The sequence below is a fragment of the Diceros bicornis genome, chromosome 36 (assembly GCF_020826845.1).
Source record: "Diceros bicornis minor isolate mBicDic1 chromosome 36, mDicBic1.mat.cur, whole genome shotgun sequence".
Lineage (NCBI taxonomy): Eukaryota > Metazoa > Chordata > Mammalia > Perissodactyla > Rhinocerotidae > Diceros > Diceros bicornis.
Genome location: NC_080775.1, coordinates 26921925 through 26940900, shown reverse-complemented (window position 1 = coordinate 26940900; position 18976 = coordinate 26921925). Strand labels below are relative to the sequence as shown.

At 38.9% G+C, this 18976-nt stretch overlaps 1 protein-coding gene across 7 annotated transcripts in view; it reads left to right on the top strand.

Moving 5' to 3' along the window:
* Window positions 1–18976, top strand: part of MPP7 (MAGUK p55 scaffold protein 7) — a 456322-nt gene that overhangs the window by 239274 nt on the left and 198072 nt on the right. For all 7 annotated transcript variants that reach the window (XM_058532685.1, XM_058532690.1, XM_058532684.1 and 4 more), the window contains one exon: window positions 13277–13357. In XM_058532685.1, coding sequence (XP_058388668.1) covers window positions 13277–13357 — 81 coding nt within the window. The remainder of the gene's footprint in view (window positions 1–13276; window positions 13358–18976) is intronic.

The window sequence follows — 18976 nt, the reverse complement described above, 5'->3', positions numbered from 1 at the left end:
GGGGCTGGCCTCTGTATCCTGGACATTTTAAACATTATTTTATATAGACTTTGGGTCTTACTATATTCCTCTGGAAAATGTTAAAATTTTTAGCAGGCTATCAGCCTGGTTGGGCTCAGTCTGCATGCCTCAGTTCAGTTTTCAAGTCTTTGCTGTGCCACGTTGTGTCTGTTCCATGCATGTGACACTTGGGTTAGTCAGACTTTTCAATGGTTTAAATTTTAGTTCATTTCTCAAAGCCTTTGTTATACTGCTTTAGGTTCATCTCACTTGTGCACAACTTAGGGGTGAGCCCACAACTTTTGTGAGGTCTTAGCTCTTCAGTCCACTGCTCCACTGTGCAGCTCTGAGATGGACACTTATCCTCTGGGCAAAGCCTAAGCAGAGAGAAGAAAAGTAAAGTGGGAAACTTCATCCCCCTGGGGGTCACCTCTCCAGATTTGACTTCCTTCTACCCTCTGCCTGCCTTTGTTTGCTTATGAGAGTCCTCAGGTTGTTGCTTTTCATGTGCTGTCCAGAGGTGTTAGTTGTGATCAGTGGGGAGATGAGCTGTGTTGGGCTGACCCCACCAGAGTGGAGCTAGAACTCCCGAAAGCTTCGAACTCCTCTCACAGATACGGCTTGCCCCTCTTCACTGGCATACCTTAATCAGCCTCCTCAAAATTGGGTAAGATGACCCTAACTTGCATGTCTCCCACTCAAAGTTTCAAAGGGTCATCGGGACAGAAGAATACCACAAGGATCATCCCAACTTCCTTTAAAGGTAAAATAACGCTTCCAGAAATATGTATCACAGCATTCCACTGTCAGCCAAAAATCACAGAGTGATCTGAGGTATTTTGGCTTCTGCTTTACGTGAGTGCTAGTTGTCTAGGTCCACGATCATTGAACTAAAACTCATCTGGCTGAAATCTTCACAGAAGACGTTAATTTAATTGTAGGCACTTAACTTGCCCTAAATCCCTTTCGCCCCTTGATCTTTGGGGTCCTGGCTCTTGAATTCTGAAGTAAACGTGGACGCTGCGTTACTTTTCTAACAGACAAATTGCGTGCTCGTCACCTTATTTTTACATTCCCAGCAGGATTGTAGATAGTTTTTTGTTTTGTTTCAGCCCGGTAATGTCACTTATGCTGCAGTGACTTCTCTTTCTCTATCTCTTACTTGGAATTCCTTAAGTTTCTGAGGCCTGATTCTCTGGAGATTTCCCCTTTATCTCCAAAAGGAGTGTTACCCTCAAGATATTCCTAAACTGGAGATGCTAAATGTTGATTCTTCAAAGTGGTACAGTCAGTGACGATTCAGATTTCGTTTAGTACGTGCTTGTGCCCCAGTACTGTTTCCTCACTCTTGGGAGTTTTCCAGGCCTTGAGTAAATAAATTGTAAGACTTCAATGAGAACCAGACTACTTTTTACTACTTAGATTTCTCTACTGCTAAGATCTAACTATAATCTTTCATTACCCTCTGCTAGTCCCAACTGAATTTTTAAATTTTGACTTGCTTCTCAAGTGGGTCCTGTCCTTCCTCCACTCTGGGTAATAACAGTAGCTACTACGTATTGAATGCCAGGCACTGTGCTAAGGCTGTGCATATATCATTTCATTCAGTCCTCACCATGACTGTGAGGTAAACGCTTTTATTGTCCTCATTTTACAGTAGAAGAAACTGAAGCACAGAGAGGAGAAGTAAGTTACTTGCCCAAGATCCCACAGCTACTAAGTTGTGGAGCTGAGTCAGACCCAAACAGTTCAAGACCAGAACCTTCTTTCTTATCTCGCTGTGGGATACTGCTTCCAGTCTCTAAAATCAAGGCAGTACTGACACTGTTTGCTGGATCTCACTTTCCTACTCTTCTTTTTTTCTCTTTGATTTAGGGCCCATCCACTCATTTTCCTAACAGAAACCTCCACGTTTTGTGCAAGTTTAGATCTGAGTCTACCAAGAGCGTGCATTGTTCACATAAATCCTGCCCACCTTCAGGGCCCTGACCCGGTTCTTTCCACCTTGGGCCTCCCTGGGTCAGGTCAGCAAGCTTGTTGGCTCTGCTCTGCCTTCCGTGTGTAGTCCCGGCATGGCCCTCTTGTACTGGCATCACTGTTTCACTTTACCTCTCCTTAAAATTCGCCAACTGTTCCTCAAGTGTCCTAGGCTGATTTTCCTGGTCTTTCTACATGTTCGGCAGCCCGCCTGGGGTAATTCTCCCAGCCACCAACGAAAGGCTCTGGGCTTGATCTTACTCTCTGCTCTGTCTTCAGATCTCAGGCTGCCTCTCAGTAGTGTTTTGGTGGCGTAGACAGAAGTAGTCTCAGAGTATTCAGAGGGAGGAGCCCTTCCCCTTCCCCTTCCCCGTGGCCTCCAGCCCCTTCTCCAGGGCTTCTCAAACTTTAACACACATTTGAGTCACCTGGGGATCTTGTTAATATGCAGTTTCTGATCAGTAGCCTGGGGTGAGACCAGAGATTCTGCATTTCTAACAAGTTCCCAGATGATGCTGGTGCTGCTGGCCTGCTTAATTAGGGAGTGCATTTTGCTTTTCACCCATTCCTACTGGTTATAATGCAGATGTAGTGAGGTACCCGCGCTGTGCACCCAGGAGAAAGCCTGGTTGCTCTGTCTGAAGGGGTTCAGCTGCCATTACCTTCCTTTGTTGGTGGCTGTGAAGTGGCTGCAATTTATTTTGATTTTCTACTTTACTAATGACACTTCAGTTTTGTGCTTTGTCATGCATGTGTTATAATGGTGGTTTTAAAACTTTTGGTTTTGTGTTAATCTGCTGTTCTGGATTTGCTCGTTGATATTTTAGGTTTGGTTTGTCTGTTTTGATCAACCAATTTATTGTTATTTTTAGCCTTTATTCTGAAAATCCTTTAGGAAAAAAAATTCTGTTTGAAACTCTTTAGCCCCTAACAGTTTATTTCCCTATTTTGGAGCAATTGCTGGTATAATGTAATTTTTAATTATTGAATCCCACGGTTACCCTCGCTGTGGCCTTCTGTGGAGGATGATGTTCCATCATGGAATCAGTGACAGCCAGGGTCATTGTATGTAACTGTTCGTCCAAAGTGTTTCTTATTATTTGCTTTCTTCTGTGTGCTCATTGCTCAAAAAAGCCTTCTGCTTGTCTGTATGGCCCATTTGAAGTATCAGAAGTTTAGAGTTCATTGTCTGGAGAAATCCCAATCTGTTAACATCCCATGAGCCAGGATAGTGTAGATGGTAAGAAACAGGCCTCTGGGAAAGGCAAGCTGTGCTCCCACCCTATTCTGCTCTTCAGTAGCTGTGTGACACCTGCACACTGCACAGTGTCTCTGGGCTTCAGTTTCTTCATCTGAAAAATGAAGATAATAAGAGCACCTGCTTTCTAGGTCTGTTTGAGGGTTAAGTGAAATGATATTTGCAAAGACTTAGACCAATTGCTGGCACCTAGTAAGGTTTTAATAAAAAGCAGCTCTTATATATTAACTAAAAATATTAACAGGATAACATGAAATGTTCAGCTATGAGTAGGCTTCTGCTGATTTTGAACCTCAGTGTTCAAAACACTTAGTTTATTTAGCAGTTTATCATCTAAAAGAGGTAATCAAGCAGTGGACTCAAATTTTGGAAATTCTGGGTTGTTCCTGAATTAATTGTTTACTTTTCACGATTGTAAAAATCATGTACTTAGGAAATCGTCCCTTGGCTCTTACAACATGTGTGGGAAGATGGAAAGAGTATAAGCATCGTCGTCCTCCTCAGGCCCTGCTTGTTTTCAAAGCTGTTGGGAATAATGGTATTTTCCTGGAAACTGTTAGATGAATATTGTTAAGGAGGTACACAGGCTATCATTTTCTCTATAGTATTACCATAATATTGCATGATTTTTTATTCTTGAACTTAAAGTTCAAGAAATTAAAATAGACCGAGTTGTTGACATGGCAAAAATATGATAGTGGAGGACTATGAGCCTTGATCAGAAGTATTTTCCTCTTCATTTTGTAAAGGTGCTATTGCAAAGCCACATTTTAGCCACTAAAATATCTTAGTGACAGTTTCTAGTGTATTCCCTTCTGCGTTTAAAAGTATCTTCCAAACAGTGTGTTAAAACCAAGTGTCGGGCATTTAGCCCATTTTTCTACATTTGTTTTATCTTTAGTGAAACCTGACTTTTTAAAAAGTAAAGTAATAAAGCAAACGATGTGTGTATGTTTGCAGAGGAGGGAGGGCGAGAACGCTTTGGTGTTAAAAAGCTACTAAAACATGTTTCAGAGCTTCGGGCAATAGAAGAGCAAAAATTCATCTTGGGTGTACTCAAAGAAAATTTGTGACTTGTTCTGTCTGGTTATGAGGCATAAGAGGAAACTGATAATAAATCTTTCTGTATATTTCACGTTTCTAGCTTAAGCATTAAGTACTATTTTGCCCTCCTTTGTGTTGAATCTGATATGACTGCTTTGTAGAGGTAATTTGAATGAATAGGCATTTATAAGACTGCCATCATTTTTCCATAAAATTAAAGCAGAACAGAAAGTCTCCCATATAAAGCAGAGAGAGAAGTAAGCACTCCACACTAAATGTAAATGTGAAAATGTTTATTAGAATTCTTATAGCTTTGGTTGAACTTTGATTGAAGGCTTATAGGAATCAGTGTGCTCGGAGGATTTTATGTAGACAGCTGTAAACCCAAAAGTCATAATTGAATTTATGAGTGTGCGATGGGTTTAAAATTATAATCCTTGTATATAAGAGGTAAATATGATCTTTATTAGAATCAGTTGGCATTTTATGCCATTGGTCTATCTTAAATGTTTCTACTCTGGCTTAATTTCTGGGCATAAATCTCAATTCTCTTCATTCAGCTGATTTGTAGGGAGTACCGACTGTGCCAGGCACGGGTCTAAGCACATGGGTTCGTTAGTGAACAACAGAAACATTTTTGCCTTCACGATGTTTACATTCTAATGGGAGAAGATAGACAAAAAACGTATTCATAATAAATTCATAATGAATAATAAATATTTTTATTATTATACCACTGGATAGTTGTTAGAGGGGATAAATGCTGTAGAAGAAAGTAGAAGCAGAGCAGATTCAGGGGAATCAGGAGTTCATGATTTTGAATCTGGAGATCATGGTAGCCTCATTGGAAAGGCCGCATTTTTTAACAAACTCTGAAGTGAGGGGGTTATCCATGCCCACTTCTACTTAGCTATGGAAGACAAGAGATGGTTTTATTTTGTCCTTTTAATTTTGTTGCGCTCTTGTCATAGCCCTGAGATGGAGGTGAGACAGGTACTTAAGTCAGTCTATGTAAGTCCGATGTAAATAGCGGCTTTGGAAAAAATGATGCTCCTTCAACAAGTTTCCCACTCTCTTGTTCTTTTCTTTTATCTTGAAATTAGCATACAAATGGATACTTCATTAATAGCATTTTTCTTCCATTACGAAAGCAATAGAGGCAAGAAAATCTGAACCTCTGTCGAGACTTGTTATGAACTGCTAAGCTGCTATATTTTCTATATAGTTTGAGTCCACGGGAACTTTAAATTTAGTTTTATAAACAGATTTGTCACTGTCCAATGCAAAAATCCAGCCATCTACTCATGTGATCATTATAAGATTGTGAGTCAAATATAATAGCATGGTTGTTTTTAGGTCTAGAGCAACAAAAATAGAAGTGCTACAATATGATAAGTAGACTTTTTATAACGTGTCTGATCTGAGGGATACCTAGAGATTTCGTTTGATTTGTCTTGCAATAAATCAAATGAGTAAGTGTTTTTTCAGGTAACAAAAGCAGTTCGGATATTTATGGCAGACTCCAGTAATTCTGATATTTTTCTCTGGATAGTAACAGTAACAAGTCTGGCCAATACCATAAAAACGTCTGGGGGAAAATGTGGAAGAATTTCCATGTTAAGCAGTGCAGGTACACTGGAGGTAAATACATAGTAAAAACTGCATCTGTGTCAGCTTTCCACATGATATGCCAGTTTTATGTTTGTGCCAAGCTGTACAAAGATCAATAGCAAAAGTGAACAGTAGTTGGTCAGAGCAGGAGATTCTTTCCAATATATAATTTAATATTGGACGTAAATTGAAATAAGAATGGATTTTATCATTAATACATTATGACTGTTACATGAATATATAGCACGTTAAAACTAATTTGGCTAATCTCCACCTACCTGTATCTCTCTTTCTGAGACGTTTCTTTCCTAACAGATTATTAACATTGTAATCTTTGGTATAATTGTCCTTTCATGTTTAAGGTACCACCAATCTATATTTACATTATTAAATTCAATTTGATGCTCATCAGCCTTAAAAAAAACTACAAATAAAATCTATGCCAGCCATTTACAGATCAGAGTTACTTTATGCTCATTCTTTGTCGACTGCATGAGTGCCATTTAAAAAAAATATACATTTCATTGATTTCAATAAAATTATTTTCACAGTAGTAATACTTTATTCTAATAAATAGTTATTCATTCACTTAGGATCTGCATTAACACACAAAAAAGTAGATGGTTGAAGCTTCAGTTTACAATGCCATAGAGCATGGCCGTAAACCTTTTTTCTAGTATAAGAATGTCATGTTGATATTTTAAAGCATCCTTTCAAAGTGCTATTGTAGGTACTGGTTTTATTGCCTCAATACTTTCTCCACTCATTTAGCCTTTTTTGATTTTTAATTGTATATGTCTGTTTCAGATTCAGAAAGTAGATGTTTTGGGGGGCCATGTTTTCAAAGAATGAAAAACTTTTATGCATCAACTATGAATTAATTTTGAAAGTACATTGTGCTAATAGTCTAATAAAGATATATTCCTTGTTTTCCATGCATAAACATTTGTTACAAATCATAAACCGTTACACATATTCGTGAAATAATAATATGAAAATAGAAAATGAAAACATTCAACCTCTCATAGTTACATGGATAATAAGTCAATAATGTCAATAGACTCAGGGGTCATTTGGGGCAAAGATGTCTTATATGTCTAAATTCTCCTGTATAAATAAAGGCTGAGAATTTGCATATAGATTTTTTTTTAATCTGTCTTTTTAAGATAAAAATAAAGGCATTTTTGCATTTGGTTATCATGAATATGTTCTTAAATGTAAAGTTTTAAATAGAAACTTTACTAGCATCATTTTATTGACACCCTAAATGGGCTATATTTCTTTGGCTGAAATGAATGAACCTTTATATAAAATCACACACAACACATTTGCCTACTTTCAAGAAGGAATTACTAATTAAATGCACAAAAGTAACTAAAAATAATATGCCTTTCTAATTATCTTAATTATCCAATTGACATTTTTTATAAGAACTTCAGCTAATGGGGATTGATACACATGGTTTTATTCTTTCTTTGCAGAAATTTGCACACGAAGTGATTTTGAAAATTCTTATGAAATTAAAAAAAATGAAACAGATAAATACTTGTTTACATTTCTGATTTGAATAGAAACATTTTTTTATTTTATTTTCAAAGCTAGTAAACACAACTTTAGTTAACTGCTTGAATTCCAAATTAATGAACTCCAAAGTGATATTTTCATGTGCTTTTTTGGCTTTTACTTACATTTCATCATTGTATTTGATTTCCTTAGTCCTGAATCCACAATCCTGAGACATGCTCACTGCATGTTACCCTGGCCTGGTATGCACGTCATCTTCATTAAGTGTAGTTTAGGCTTCTCAGAGGTACTGCACACAGAGATCACCGGATTTGACCTCTGCCACTTTTTGTAGCCAGCCTCTGTGTATGCCACAGGCATAGATAGTCATCACGATCTAAAGTGTAGGGCAGCTTGGAATGGGGTGAAAGATTCCGTGAAGTCACAGATCACAGCCATAAACGGACAGCGGAGTGACTGGCTACCTGAGTTCGTGTTTTATCTGCATTCTTTTGACAAGATGATAGTTAGAATGGAAAGAATGCAGACCTTTGAGTCTGACAGACAGCCTTTTGAATACCAATTAAGCTGCATCCCAGATGTGTGACGTTAGGGAAATTACTTAACCTTTCATTGTCTCAGTTTTCTCATCTGTAAAATGAGGATAATAATACCTTTCTTATGGGGATGTTCTGAGGATTAGTAATGGTGTATGTAACTCATATAACATATGCCTGCCATGTAAAGAGACCTCACTGTGTCATCGTCATTGTTATTTTTCCAAAGCCTATTGTCTGTGATTTAAATGTGTGCTGTTTAGATTATCTTCTCTGCTTCTCTTTAGCATTAACAAGCACAACTGAAAAACTATAGAGTAGCCTATTTATATACATACGTATAAATGCATTTCCCCAATTGTGGTAAAAATGTATATATTGAAGGAGAAAGGAATCCGTCCCATTGCAGAGGCACACAAATGATCCTAAGTCTGTTTGCACCCCTAAACTGACTGCAGTGTGAGTAGATTTTGTATTCCAAAAACAAACCAGCCAACTGGAAATGTTGTGAACTTATTCCTAACCATAGAAGGATACAGGACAGGAGTGTGGCTCTTAAGTTGTGGTCTTAAGGTCACAATCTAAAGAGGAGAAACTAGAACTTGACCAGTATGGATGGCAGAATGATCCAAGGGTCTGTCAGGGAAAATGCTGTTTGTAAGGCCCGCCTGGCAGTTGTGTAGTGAGAGTGATTGAAATGGTGTCCCTAATTTAACCCTTTTGTGAGGACACTCCCACCTTTGAAGATGATGACCTCAAATAACCTAATCCAGGAGAAAAATTTTCAAATAAAATCATTTACCACTGAACATTCTTGGCTTCCTCCATGAGTGTGCAGTGAAGCGAGCTCACTAGTTAAGCGTTTGATTATACAAGGGCTAAAATTGAATGTAGTCAAATTTACGGGTGTCACATTAGAGACAGCATACTAATTCAAACATACCTAGTTTTTTCCTCCAGAGTTAAAATAAATCATTGTGGTTTTTTTGGCGTGGATAGTAGAAGAAAGAAGAAAATGCCGACTCGCACTTGGCAAAGGATCGCACACCCTGGGAAGCACTCCAGAGCTGGGGGCTGCTGAGGAACCAGTCCATTCACATCACCCCTTTCAGTCCTAGGTTCTTTAGGGGGGTCATGGCAGGCCAAGACCCATTATTTAAGTCTTAGTGTTCTGTTTTGTTTGCTTTTTCTTTTTTGAGCATCTGTAATTGGGTTTGCATCATCTGTACATAGAAGGCAGCCTCATTGTCATACCACTTGTTTTTCTTGTTTGTTTTCTGTTTATGTTAAAGATTCTGTTTGTTTTAAAGATTTAAAGATTTCTGTTTATTTAAAGTTTTAGAACTCACTCTATTTTTTGTACCTTCAGAGTAGGTAAAATACATAAGCCCCTGCGTGGTGCCTGGCATTTCATAGACAGTAAATGTTCTCCCTTTCCTCCTCTCCCTCGGAGACGTAGTCTCTTCTGGCAATCTCCAATTTTACCTTGGTGTGACTACATTTACAAGGGACCCCAGCCCTGGCCGCGCTCTTACATTGTATCCTCCTCTGAGTTTAGGTCGGTGGATTTCCCTCCCTTAAACTCACTGTTCCAGAGCCAGGGTCATCACCTTCCCGCCTGCTTCTCTGTATCTTAAGGTCCCAGAGAGCCAAGCCCAAATGTGCGCTCCACCAGCCTCTCTCAGTGACCTTGAGGATGTAACCTAACATGCCTAACCATCCTATCCAGGCATGCTAGCTGCAAACGCTTTTTCCCTTTAACTCCCACTCCCTTGTTTTGTTCAACAAATAATTTTACCTCCATAACAGCATAATTACTGAGTTTAATTTAAATAAGTAAACTAATGAATGCCTACAGTTTGCCAGCTGGGGAAACAATCGGTGAATAAGTACATGGCATCTGTGTTTTCACAGAGTTCACAGTCTGTTAGAGGATAAAGACAAGTGGATAAACAGTTACAATACAGTGTGCAGATACAGGGAGCCCGTGAACTCGGTGCCTAAGCCAAATCCAAATTGTCAGGGAAGATTCCCTAAGGTGTATCTAAGCTGAATCCTAAACAACAAGCAAGAATTAGCACACAAAGAGAGGATAGGAATGTTCTTGCAAAAGACCATGTGACGAGGACCCAACAGCACAAAGGAGAACCTGCCATAGTTCAGGAAGGAGAGGAAGTCTCAGGCAGCTGGAGTGTGCACTGCAAAGGAAGGACGGGCAAGGATTCAGATTAGAGATTCAAATGTCGCTCACAACATGCAATCTATATAAACCTATCAGAGAATTTCCGTGTGATTTTGTGCACAGTGGAGGAAGAATGAGAGGTGCTGGTGAGAAATGGCAGAAGCCTAAACCAGGATGGTGGAGACAGGAGCGAGCAGTAGCTAGAGGAGGGCGTAGGGTTAAGGGAAGTTTTTTTGAGTTTTTTTGTTGTTCTTGTTTTAAGGTAGGAGAGCATTTATTAGTTTTAAGTGCTGATGGAAAGAACCCAGAAGCAAGAGAGGTGAAGATTCAGGAAGAGATATCTCTAAAGAAGGTTATGTACAACCAAAGAGGAGGACAAAAGATGGTCTAGGTGGGTCTAGATGCTTACGTTTATAGAAAGGATTCTGAAGACATTGCGTGTGGTGGCTTCTCTGTTCTCTAAAGTACTTGAGGTCTTCTGCTCAGCTTGAGGTGGTGATGGTAACACTAGAGGTTTTGCTCATTCAACAGATTTTTATTGAGGGCTTACTTTATGGAGATGGTAAATGACATAATATGATTCCTGCCCTCACAGTGCCTCTTTCTGGCAGGGGAGAGAGGCCGTTAAATAATGTGTTATCCAATTGTTTAATTACAGCTTTTAAATATTATGAGGGAGATGTACAGGATGCTCTGATAGCGTAAAAATGAGAAACATGCTGTACGGGGTCAGAAGAGACTTTCTTGAGGAAGGGCTGTTTGCGCTGAGCTCTGAAGGACATATCAGAATTACCTGGGGCTTCAGGTAAAGGGGAGGGAGAGCTGGAGTAAATGCTTCGAGGCAGGAGGACAAGGCAGGGATCACATCACGCAGAGCCTCCTAAACCGTGTAAAGATTTTAATCTTTTTCGGAAGAGCCATTGGAAACTACATTTCTAAGAATGTTAAGCAAGGGAATAACGAGATCAGAATAGCTCCTTAAAAAGAACTCTCTGGCTGCTGGATTAAAATGGATTAAAGTAGCTGATGAGCAGATGTGGGGCAGCCGTTAGGAGGCTGTTGCAGGAAAGGAGGCAAAAATGGTGATATCGTATACTAGTGTGGCAGCAATGTCAATGGAGAACCATAGGTCTGAAGGATAGTTAGGAGGTAAAATTGACAGCCTGTAAAATATGTTTTACTACAGGGGTACATGAGAGAGAAGTCACAAGAAGGCTCCCAGGAGTGAGTAGAGAGGAGAATGGAGGATCAAAATTACCAGTATGGGGGTCTAAGAAATACAATTGATAATGAAAACATAGAGTAATTGCTGGAGGGCGTGACTGTATGGCATTACTGCTCCAGGATTATATGGATTTTCTGCACTCAGTAGTCCAGATGTGGAAGTGGAGAGGGGCCATTGGATTGGTCTTCGACTGGAAGTTTCCTTGGCAAGTGTAATAAAAGGACCACGCATAAGAAATTTGAGGATATTAGCAAAGTAGGGGGAGAATTATGACCCATGAAAGTAAAGACATGAAGTGCGTGGAGAGGTAGAGAGTGTAGTGAATGACCAGTAGGGGGACAGGTCTCTTTATACAGGAGGTAGCGTTAGAGCAAGGAAGGCTCAGGCCCCAACTCCTCCCTCTTCATCTTGGCTCACACTTTCCCTCCACTCAGAATGCCCGCCCTGCTCTGCTCTGTCCACCTATATGTTCTTCATTGTCCGGCATAAAACCTTGTTCTTTTCAGAGCTCAGAAGAGGAAGTAGGCAAGGGAATGACAGTCAAATGCCTGGATTCTGTGCTAGGCACTGTATGTAAGTTTTTATTTATTCCTCCCAAGCAGGGAGGGTAATTACTTTTATTTATTTATTTCAAAATTACTTTCAGAATTAGAATGAAGTCTAATCAGGCTCAGAGACTTTAACTTGTTCAGTGTCTTAGTCCATTCGGGCTGCTATAACAAAATACCACAGACTGGGTGGCTTATGAACAACAGAAATTATTTCTCAGTTCTGGAGGCTGGAAGTCAGAGATCTGGGTGGTGGGGTGAGGGCCCTCTTCTGGGTCACAGACTTCCCCTTGCTGAAGGGGCTGCGGAGCTCAGCGAGATATCTTTTATAAGAGCACTAATCCCGATTATGAGGGCTCCACCCTCGTGACCCAGTCACCTCCCCAAGCCCACACCTTCTAACGCCATCACATTGGGCTTAAGGATTCCAGCATGTGACTTAGGGGGGGACACACACATTCAGACTGTAGCATCCAGTGTTGGCAGATGAGGGAGTAATGAAGACGGGAATCGAACTCAGGGCAGTCTGGCCCGAGGGCTTGTGTTCTCCCCAGTGCACGACACCACCATTACATAGACCCTGGTGTCAGAGTTGTGAGACGCTGGCCATCTGTGGCTTGTGTCCTTCCAATTTTTGATTTCAGACTCATATTTGTAACCGCTCTTTGTTTTTCGTCCTCAGTCTCTTAATCATTTAGTCTGACTCTCTCAACCCAGTTACTTTCTTTGAAAGCACAGTTCACTTATCATCTTTTCTTCTCCACCATATTTACCATATGCCTTGTTCCTTGTAGGTGTGTAGTATGTATGCATCGATTGATTTAAATATGTAAGGTCTATGCAAGTTTTCCAATGCTTAAGGACCAAATGAAAATATACAGTGTAGGAGAGGATCTTGATAAATGTAAATGTGCTGATGGTTTTGCAAATTTAAAATGCATAATTAGATTTGCAGCTAAAATAAAATCAAGGTTCCAAGATTTTATTTTAAGATCTAAAAACATTTAAAATTGAAATTATCACTTTTCAGACCGTGCAATTTAATTTTTTAGGCTCACATATTTTTTAAGCTCTTCTGGATACCTTTACTTGGTAATATACTCAGGTACTCTTGGGTATGTTTCATTTAAGACATAAATACTTCTAATCTTTTAATGGAAAGGTGGAGATTTAAATTTAAAAAGTGAAAAATCAACAAAAGAACTCCTAGCTTTTTCTTATGTACAACTTAACTAGAGATAGCCTCTTTACTAGGGATGCATGTAAAGTTGGATACATGTTTTCAGTGTGTCTGATGGATTCATGTCAGTTATAGAAGTGTTTATGTGGTGTTTGGTTTAGTAATGAGTTTATATTATCCTGTTTTTTTAGGTCCGGTAGGAGTAGGTTTGAATGAACTGAAACGAAAGCTGCTGATCAGTGACACACAGCACTACGGTGTGACCGTGCCCCGTAAGTCCTGTGCTATTCGACGCTGCTGGGATTGCACTAATAATGACTGCTCCACACCTGCACAGCATGTATGATGCCACTGTTGTAAGCATTCACCGTCTAGACCTCACAACAGCCGATGAAGTATGTTGTGACATTACCCACATTCTACAGAGAAGAAAACTAGGGCACAAGAGTTAGAGATTCGCCCTGGGTCACATAGATCATTGACAGGATACTTGTTGATCTCAGCTTCCCTACTCCCAGATTTTTATGGTGAATTTTAATATACATATGACGTCAAATTATTATTTACAAATTTGCTTCTAAATAAAAGTCTATTCTGTTTCCTGAGATAAGTGCTGATGTTTCCCAGAGTTCTTCACCAGCTTTAAGATTAGAAGGACCAAACCACAGAGAGCTGAAGGAGGCTTCTTACCATGTAAACCTTTCCTAATTACTTTTTATATGCAGTAATTGGCAGATAGTGTTAAATGGGCCTTTCATGGCCATATATAATCCAAATATGGTAAGCTTCTTTTCAGTACACAGAATTAGATCTATTTTTAGAAAAATGGTTTTCACAGGCGTTCTTACAAATGAAATGTGATGCTGGAAGCATTTTGATCTCCAGAATAAATGCCATTTGACTACTTAATATGTTGATATTAGAAAGCCATCTGAAAGACTAAATTGAAATGTTGGCTTTTTCAAGTGGTTTTAGTACTAGTTAAAAAAAAAAAAAGCGTGTGTATGTTGCCCTTAGCAATGTTCTCTAGTTTTGGAAGAGTTCAACTTTATTTTAAAATTATAGTTTTCTATTACTTCTATTACCTTGTTACTATGTTTTTCCAAATTATTGTTTGTAATCATTTTCAGCCATAAGTTATAGGACTGCTGATTTCCACCAACAGAGATGAAAGACAAGGAAAATGTGGAATTAAACAGTTTCTTTCTTTTTTTCTTTTTAACTTTAATTATTCACTTCTCTTATAAAAGCTGAATTGCAATATACAGGTAATTAGAAAATTTTACAAAACAATTGTTCAGCTTATAGGTGAGCAATTACGAAAGAGGATAGAAAAACAGATTACAAAGGAAAATAATGCATTGATTAGTTTCCTACTGTATATTCATCTCTTTTATTTTCATCTTTATATTTTGTGCTCCCACATATAAGATGAGTAATGTCTCCATTTCACAGAGAAGGAAACGAGGGTAGAAAGGATACTTTGACTAGAGTTCCATAGGTGATAGCTGCCATTGCCTTTGAAACCAGGTTTGATGATACCACTTTTCATCTTCTTCCTCCTATGTAACACCACACAGTCCTTTCAAACTATAGATTCTCTTTATGTAGCCCAATTAGTAGTAAAAACTGATTTCTTTTGAAGATGATAAATATCAGTAAGACTGTCTATCAAATGTAACCCTCCACGGTACTTTTGATATTACTCAAGGACCCAGGGCAAGATACTTTGGCTTCACTTTATCTAATTATTAAAATATTATTTGGGGCCGGCCTGGTGGCGCAAGCGGTTAAGTGCGCGCGCTCTGCTGCGGCGGCCCGGGGTTCACTGGTTCGGATCCCGGGCGCGCACCGACGCACTGCTTGGCAAGCCATGCTGTGGCGGCGTCCCATATAAAGTGGAGGAAGATGGGCACAGATGTTAGCCCAGGGCCGTCTTCCTCAGCAAAAAAAGAGGAGGATTGGCAGATGTTAGCACAGGGCTGATCTCCTCACAAAAAAAAAAAAAAAAAAAAAAAATAGTATTTGCCTCTGAAGTTGTTACAGAAATTGACAACATCCGGGAAGGTTCTGGGGCTGGGACTCTCCAAAGAAATTCCCAAAGTAATAATTTTCCACTCTGATTCACTTTTAAACAGGCGTTAATATCAAAAGATCCCCATATAGCAGTGTTTTTTCAAGACTTGCCTGATAAAAAGAATCTCTTGGGGTTCTTGTGAAAAGTACCCAAGGCCTTTCCAAAGAGATTCTCCTTCAGGAGATCTGTCAGAATGCCCGAAAATCAAGTATCCCAGGTGATTCATAATATCAAACATGTTTGGAAAATATAGCCATAGCATCAACTCAGGATGATTTAATTAATTAAAGAAGAATACATTTTAAGAGCAATTTTGGAATTTTAGATTGTTTTGCTTTGTAAAATACTTTAGGTAGAGTTTTCATTGTTGGGAGAAAACTTACTGCTTTGATTGTACCACCAGTATTTTGCTTGATGTTTAACTCTATAATTCTCCTTTCTAAAACATGTACTAAATGTCCAGCAGAATGGATAAATTGAACAAGATGTGGAGGAATGGAATGCACACACACTGCTGGTGGGAGTATAAATTAATTCAACCACTTTGGAAAACTAAGTGGCAGTATTTACTAAAGCTGAGCAAACACATACCTTATAACCCAGCATTTCCACTCCTAGTACACACCCAGCAGAAATGCATACAACATGTACTCAGACATTCTTGGAAACTTTATTCATAAGAGCTCAAAACTGGAAACTACCCAAATGCCCATCAGTAGCAGACTAGATAAGTAAATGACGATATATTCACACAGTGGAATGCCGTAATGCAGCAAGAATAAACCATCTGCTACTCCGTGCAGCAGTGCGAATGAACCCCACGACATCGTGTTGACTGAAAGGAGGGAGACACAAAAGAGACTATGCAGTATGAATATTCTGCATATTCCATTTTTATAAATACAGTAAAAGCAGTGCTGATATGTGCTGTTAGAAATCTCGAAGAGATGGATCAGAAGCATGACTCTGGAGCGCTGGCAATTTTCTGCTACTTATTAGAGTTCTGGGTTACGTGGGTGTGTTCAATCTGTGAAAATTCATCAAACTTACATGTGAACTTTTCTGTCTGTATATTACTCTTCAGGTTTTTTAAATGTTAAAAAGACCTACTTGGCAGTTTAGTTAATTGTGGTTTGCTGATGTTGATTTCCTGGGTTCGATATGTACTATAGTTATGGAAGATGTTACCACTGGAGGAAGCTGCGTGATGGTTACTTGGGACCTCTCTGTGCTATTCTTGCAACTTCTTGTAAATCTATAATTATTTCAGTTTTTAAAAACTATTTAAGCGGTTGCTAAATCAGGTAAATGCTATTGCTTGTGGGCTAAAATGGCTGAACAAATTATATGATCTTTTAAAATTATCCATATAGCCATATTAAACATTCAAAGTTGCTTTTAAAGAAAGTGGTAGCCGCATCCCCTGTTTTCTACCTCTTTGCTTCTCTGTGGGAAGTTTCATCCTTGATAAGCCACATCAACATTATCATCAGGCTATAGGTTATCATCAGTAAATCTAAATGACTGTTATTAGAATCAGTCTTAAAAGGGGCTCTCAGTAAATTAAAATATAGTAGTTAACAAAAAGTATTGCAGTAGATATCAAATACCTGATGGATTCCAAAGTCTTTATAGTTTGAAATTTGGGCACTCTTAGTGAACCACAGCTGTTAATCACTTTCTGTGGTTTCTCATGAAGGCATAGATCACAGTTATGTGTTTTCATAGGTTTCAAAGTACTCATGTTCTAGAACACTTCTTTGTCCATGGGATACCTCAGAAGAGATTTCTAAAAATATATATACAGTCATGCGTTGCTTAACAATGGGGATACATTCTGAGAAATGTGTGGTTAGGCGATTTCATGCCTGTGCGAACGTTGTTGAGTGTGCTTACACAAACCTAGATGGTACAGCCTACTCCACACCTAGGCTATATGGTGCTAATCTTATGGGACCACCATCATATGTGTGGTCTGTGGTTGACTGAAATGTTGTAAACTAGGGTACCAGTTTAAAAAAATTTTTTTTTCTTATCTCACCAGGGCAGTTATTCTGGCATTTTGCTGGGGCAGGGGAAGCGGGTAGAGTTTGTCTCATATTTAGTTGACGTTTGTTTTACCCTGTGAGCACAGTGGGTACTCAGTGAACTATGGTGCGGTAGTAGCCTGCGTTGTGGTTAGTATGCCCATCTTTCCCTTTGAATTCTCTTCTCATAAGAATTTGCAGATCCCGTGTTCAGGATTCCTCACTGTTAATGGGTTTGTGAGATTCCTATGGCACCTCATTGCAATTAGACACTAAAATCAGTAAAAGTACATCAGACTTGGATAAGTTGGGTTGATCATGATAAGCAAACAATTCGATTGTGGACATGTTACCTTTTAAATGTGTTTGGCAGCATCATAAATGTCTTGTTCACTTGACGTGGTTCTAATTGTTTTTAACCCTCCTAAGTGGACTCCATGTGTCAGAGCAGTGATCCTTAAACTGTGCATTCCAGATTTTCAGAGTGTTCTGCCATTAAAATTGAATAAAGGCAACCTTTCCTCAGTTCATGAGAAACAGGTTAATGCACAAAACATTCTCAGTTTTGATTTTCAGCAATGCATTTTTCTTAAGCCTACTTTTTGTTAAAGGAACACCAACAAACAACAAAATTGATTAAGTCATAAATTAATATTAACCCTAAACTCCGAAGCAGGGTGAGCATCATACTAATTCCAATATCTTTCATATTCTTGGATGCATGTTATGTTTTATGTACTTAATGGAGTCTGTTTTTCTGCTGTGAAATTCATTCTTAGCTTTTATGATAGAATTTAATTTATTAGTACTTCATGCTATTCCTGCAGAGGGTGTGACATTCCGTAAAGAACAGCACAACCTCTTGGTGCTCCACCAGTGAAAGTATGAAAAACTGTTTCAGGAGATCTGAGTGTTGTATTAAAATATGATTGCTAACTAAATAGAAGGGAATTAAAATTTTGGATATAATTTAAATTAATTGGGTTTTATAAATCCATTACTTTTTGTATTACTTTTTCCCCACTTTCCACATTTTTTTTCTCCCAAAGCCCCAGTAGATGTCATAGCCCCAGTATGTCATAGCTGCACATCCTTCTAGTTGCTGTATGTGGGACGTGGCCTCAGCATGGCCGGAGAAGCGGTGCGTCGGTGCGCGCCCGGGATCCGAACCCGGGCCACCAGTAGCGGAGCACGCGCACTTAACCGCTAAGCCACGGGGCTGGCCTCAGCACTTTTATTTTTATAATATTATTGAGATATACTTGAAATAAACTACACATATTTAAAATGTACAATTAGGTTAGTTTTAACATATGTATACACATGTGAAATCACCACAACATAATTAATATTTCCGTCTCCATCCCCAGGCAACCACTAATCTGCATTCTGTCACTATAGATTAGTTTGAATCATGTGGCATTTTATGTAAATAGAGTTATACAGTATGTTCCCAATTATTTTTTGCCTGGCTTTTTTGACTCAGCATGATGAGTCTGAGATTCACCCATGTTGTTTCATAGATCCATAATTCATCCCTCTTCATTGATGAGTAGTATTTCGTTGTACAGAAATGCCACTGCTTGTTTATCCGTCCATTCACCTGTTGATGGATACTTGGGGGTTTTTCATTCATTTTCGGCTATTACAAATAAAGCTACTATGAGGTTTGTATTCAAGTATTTTGATAAACATATGTTTTTGTTTCTCTTGGGTAAGTAAGTCGGAGTAGAATGGCAGAATGGCTGGGTCATATGGTTGATGTATATTTAATTTTTTAAGAAACG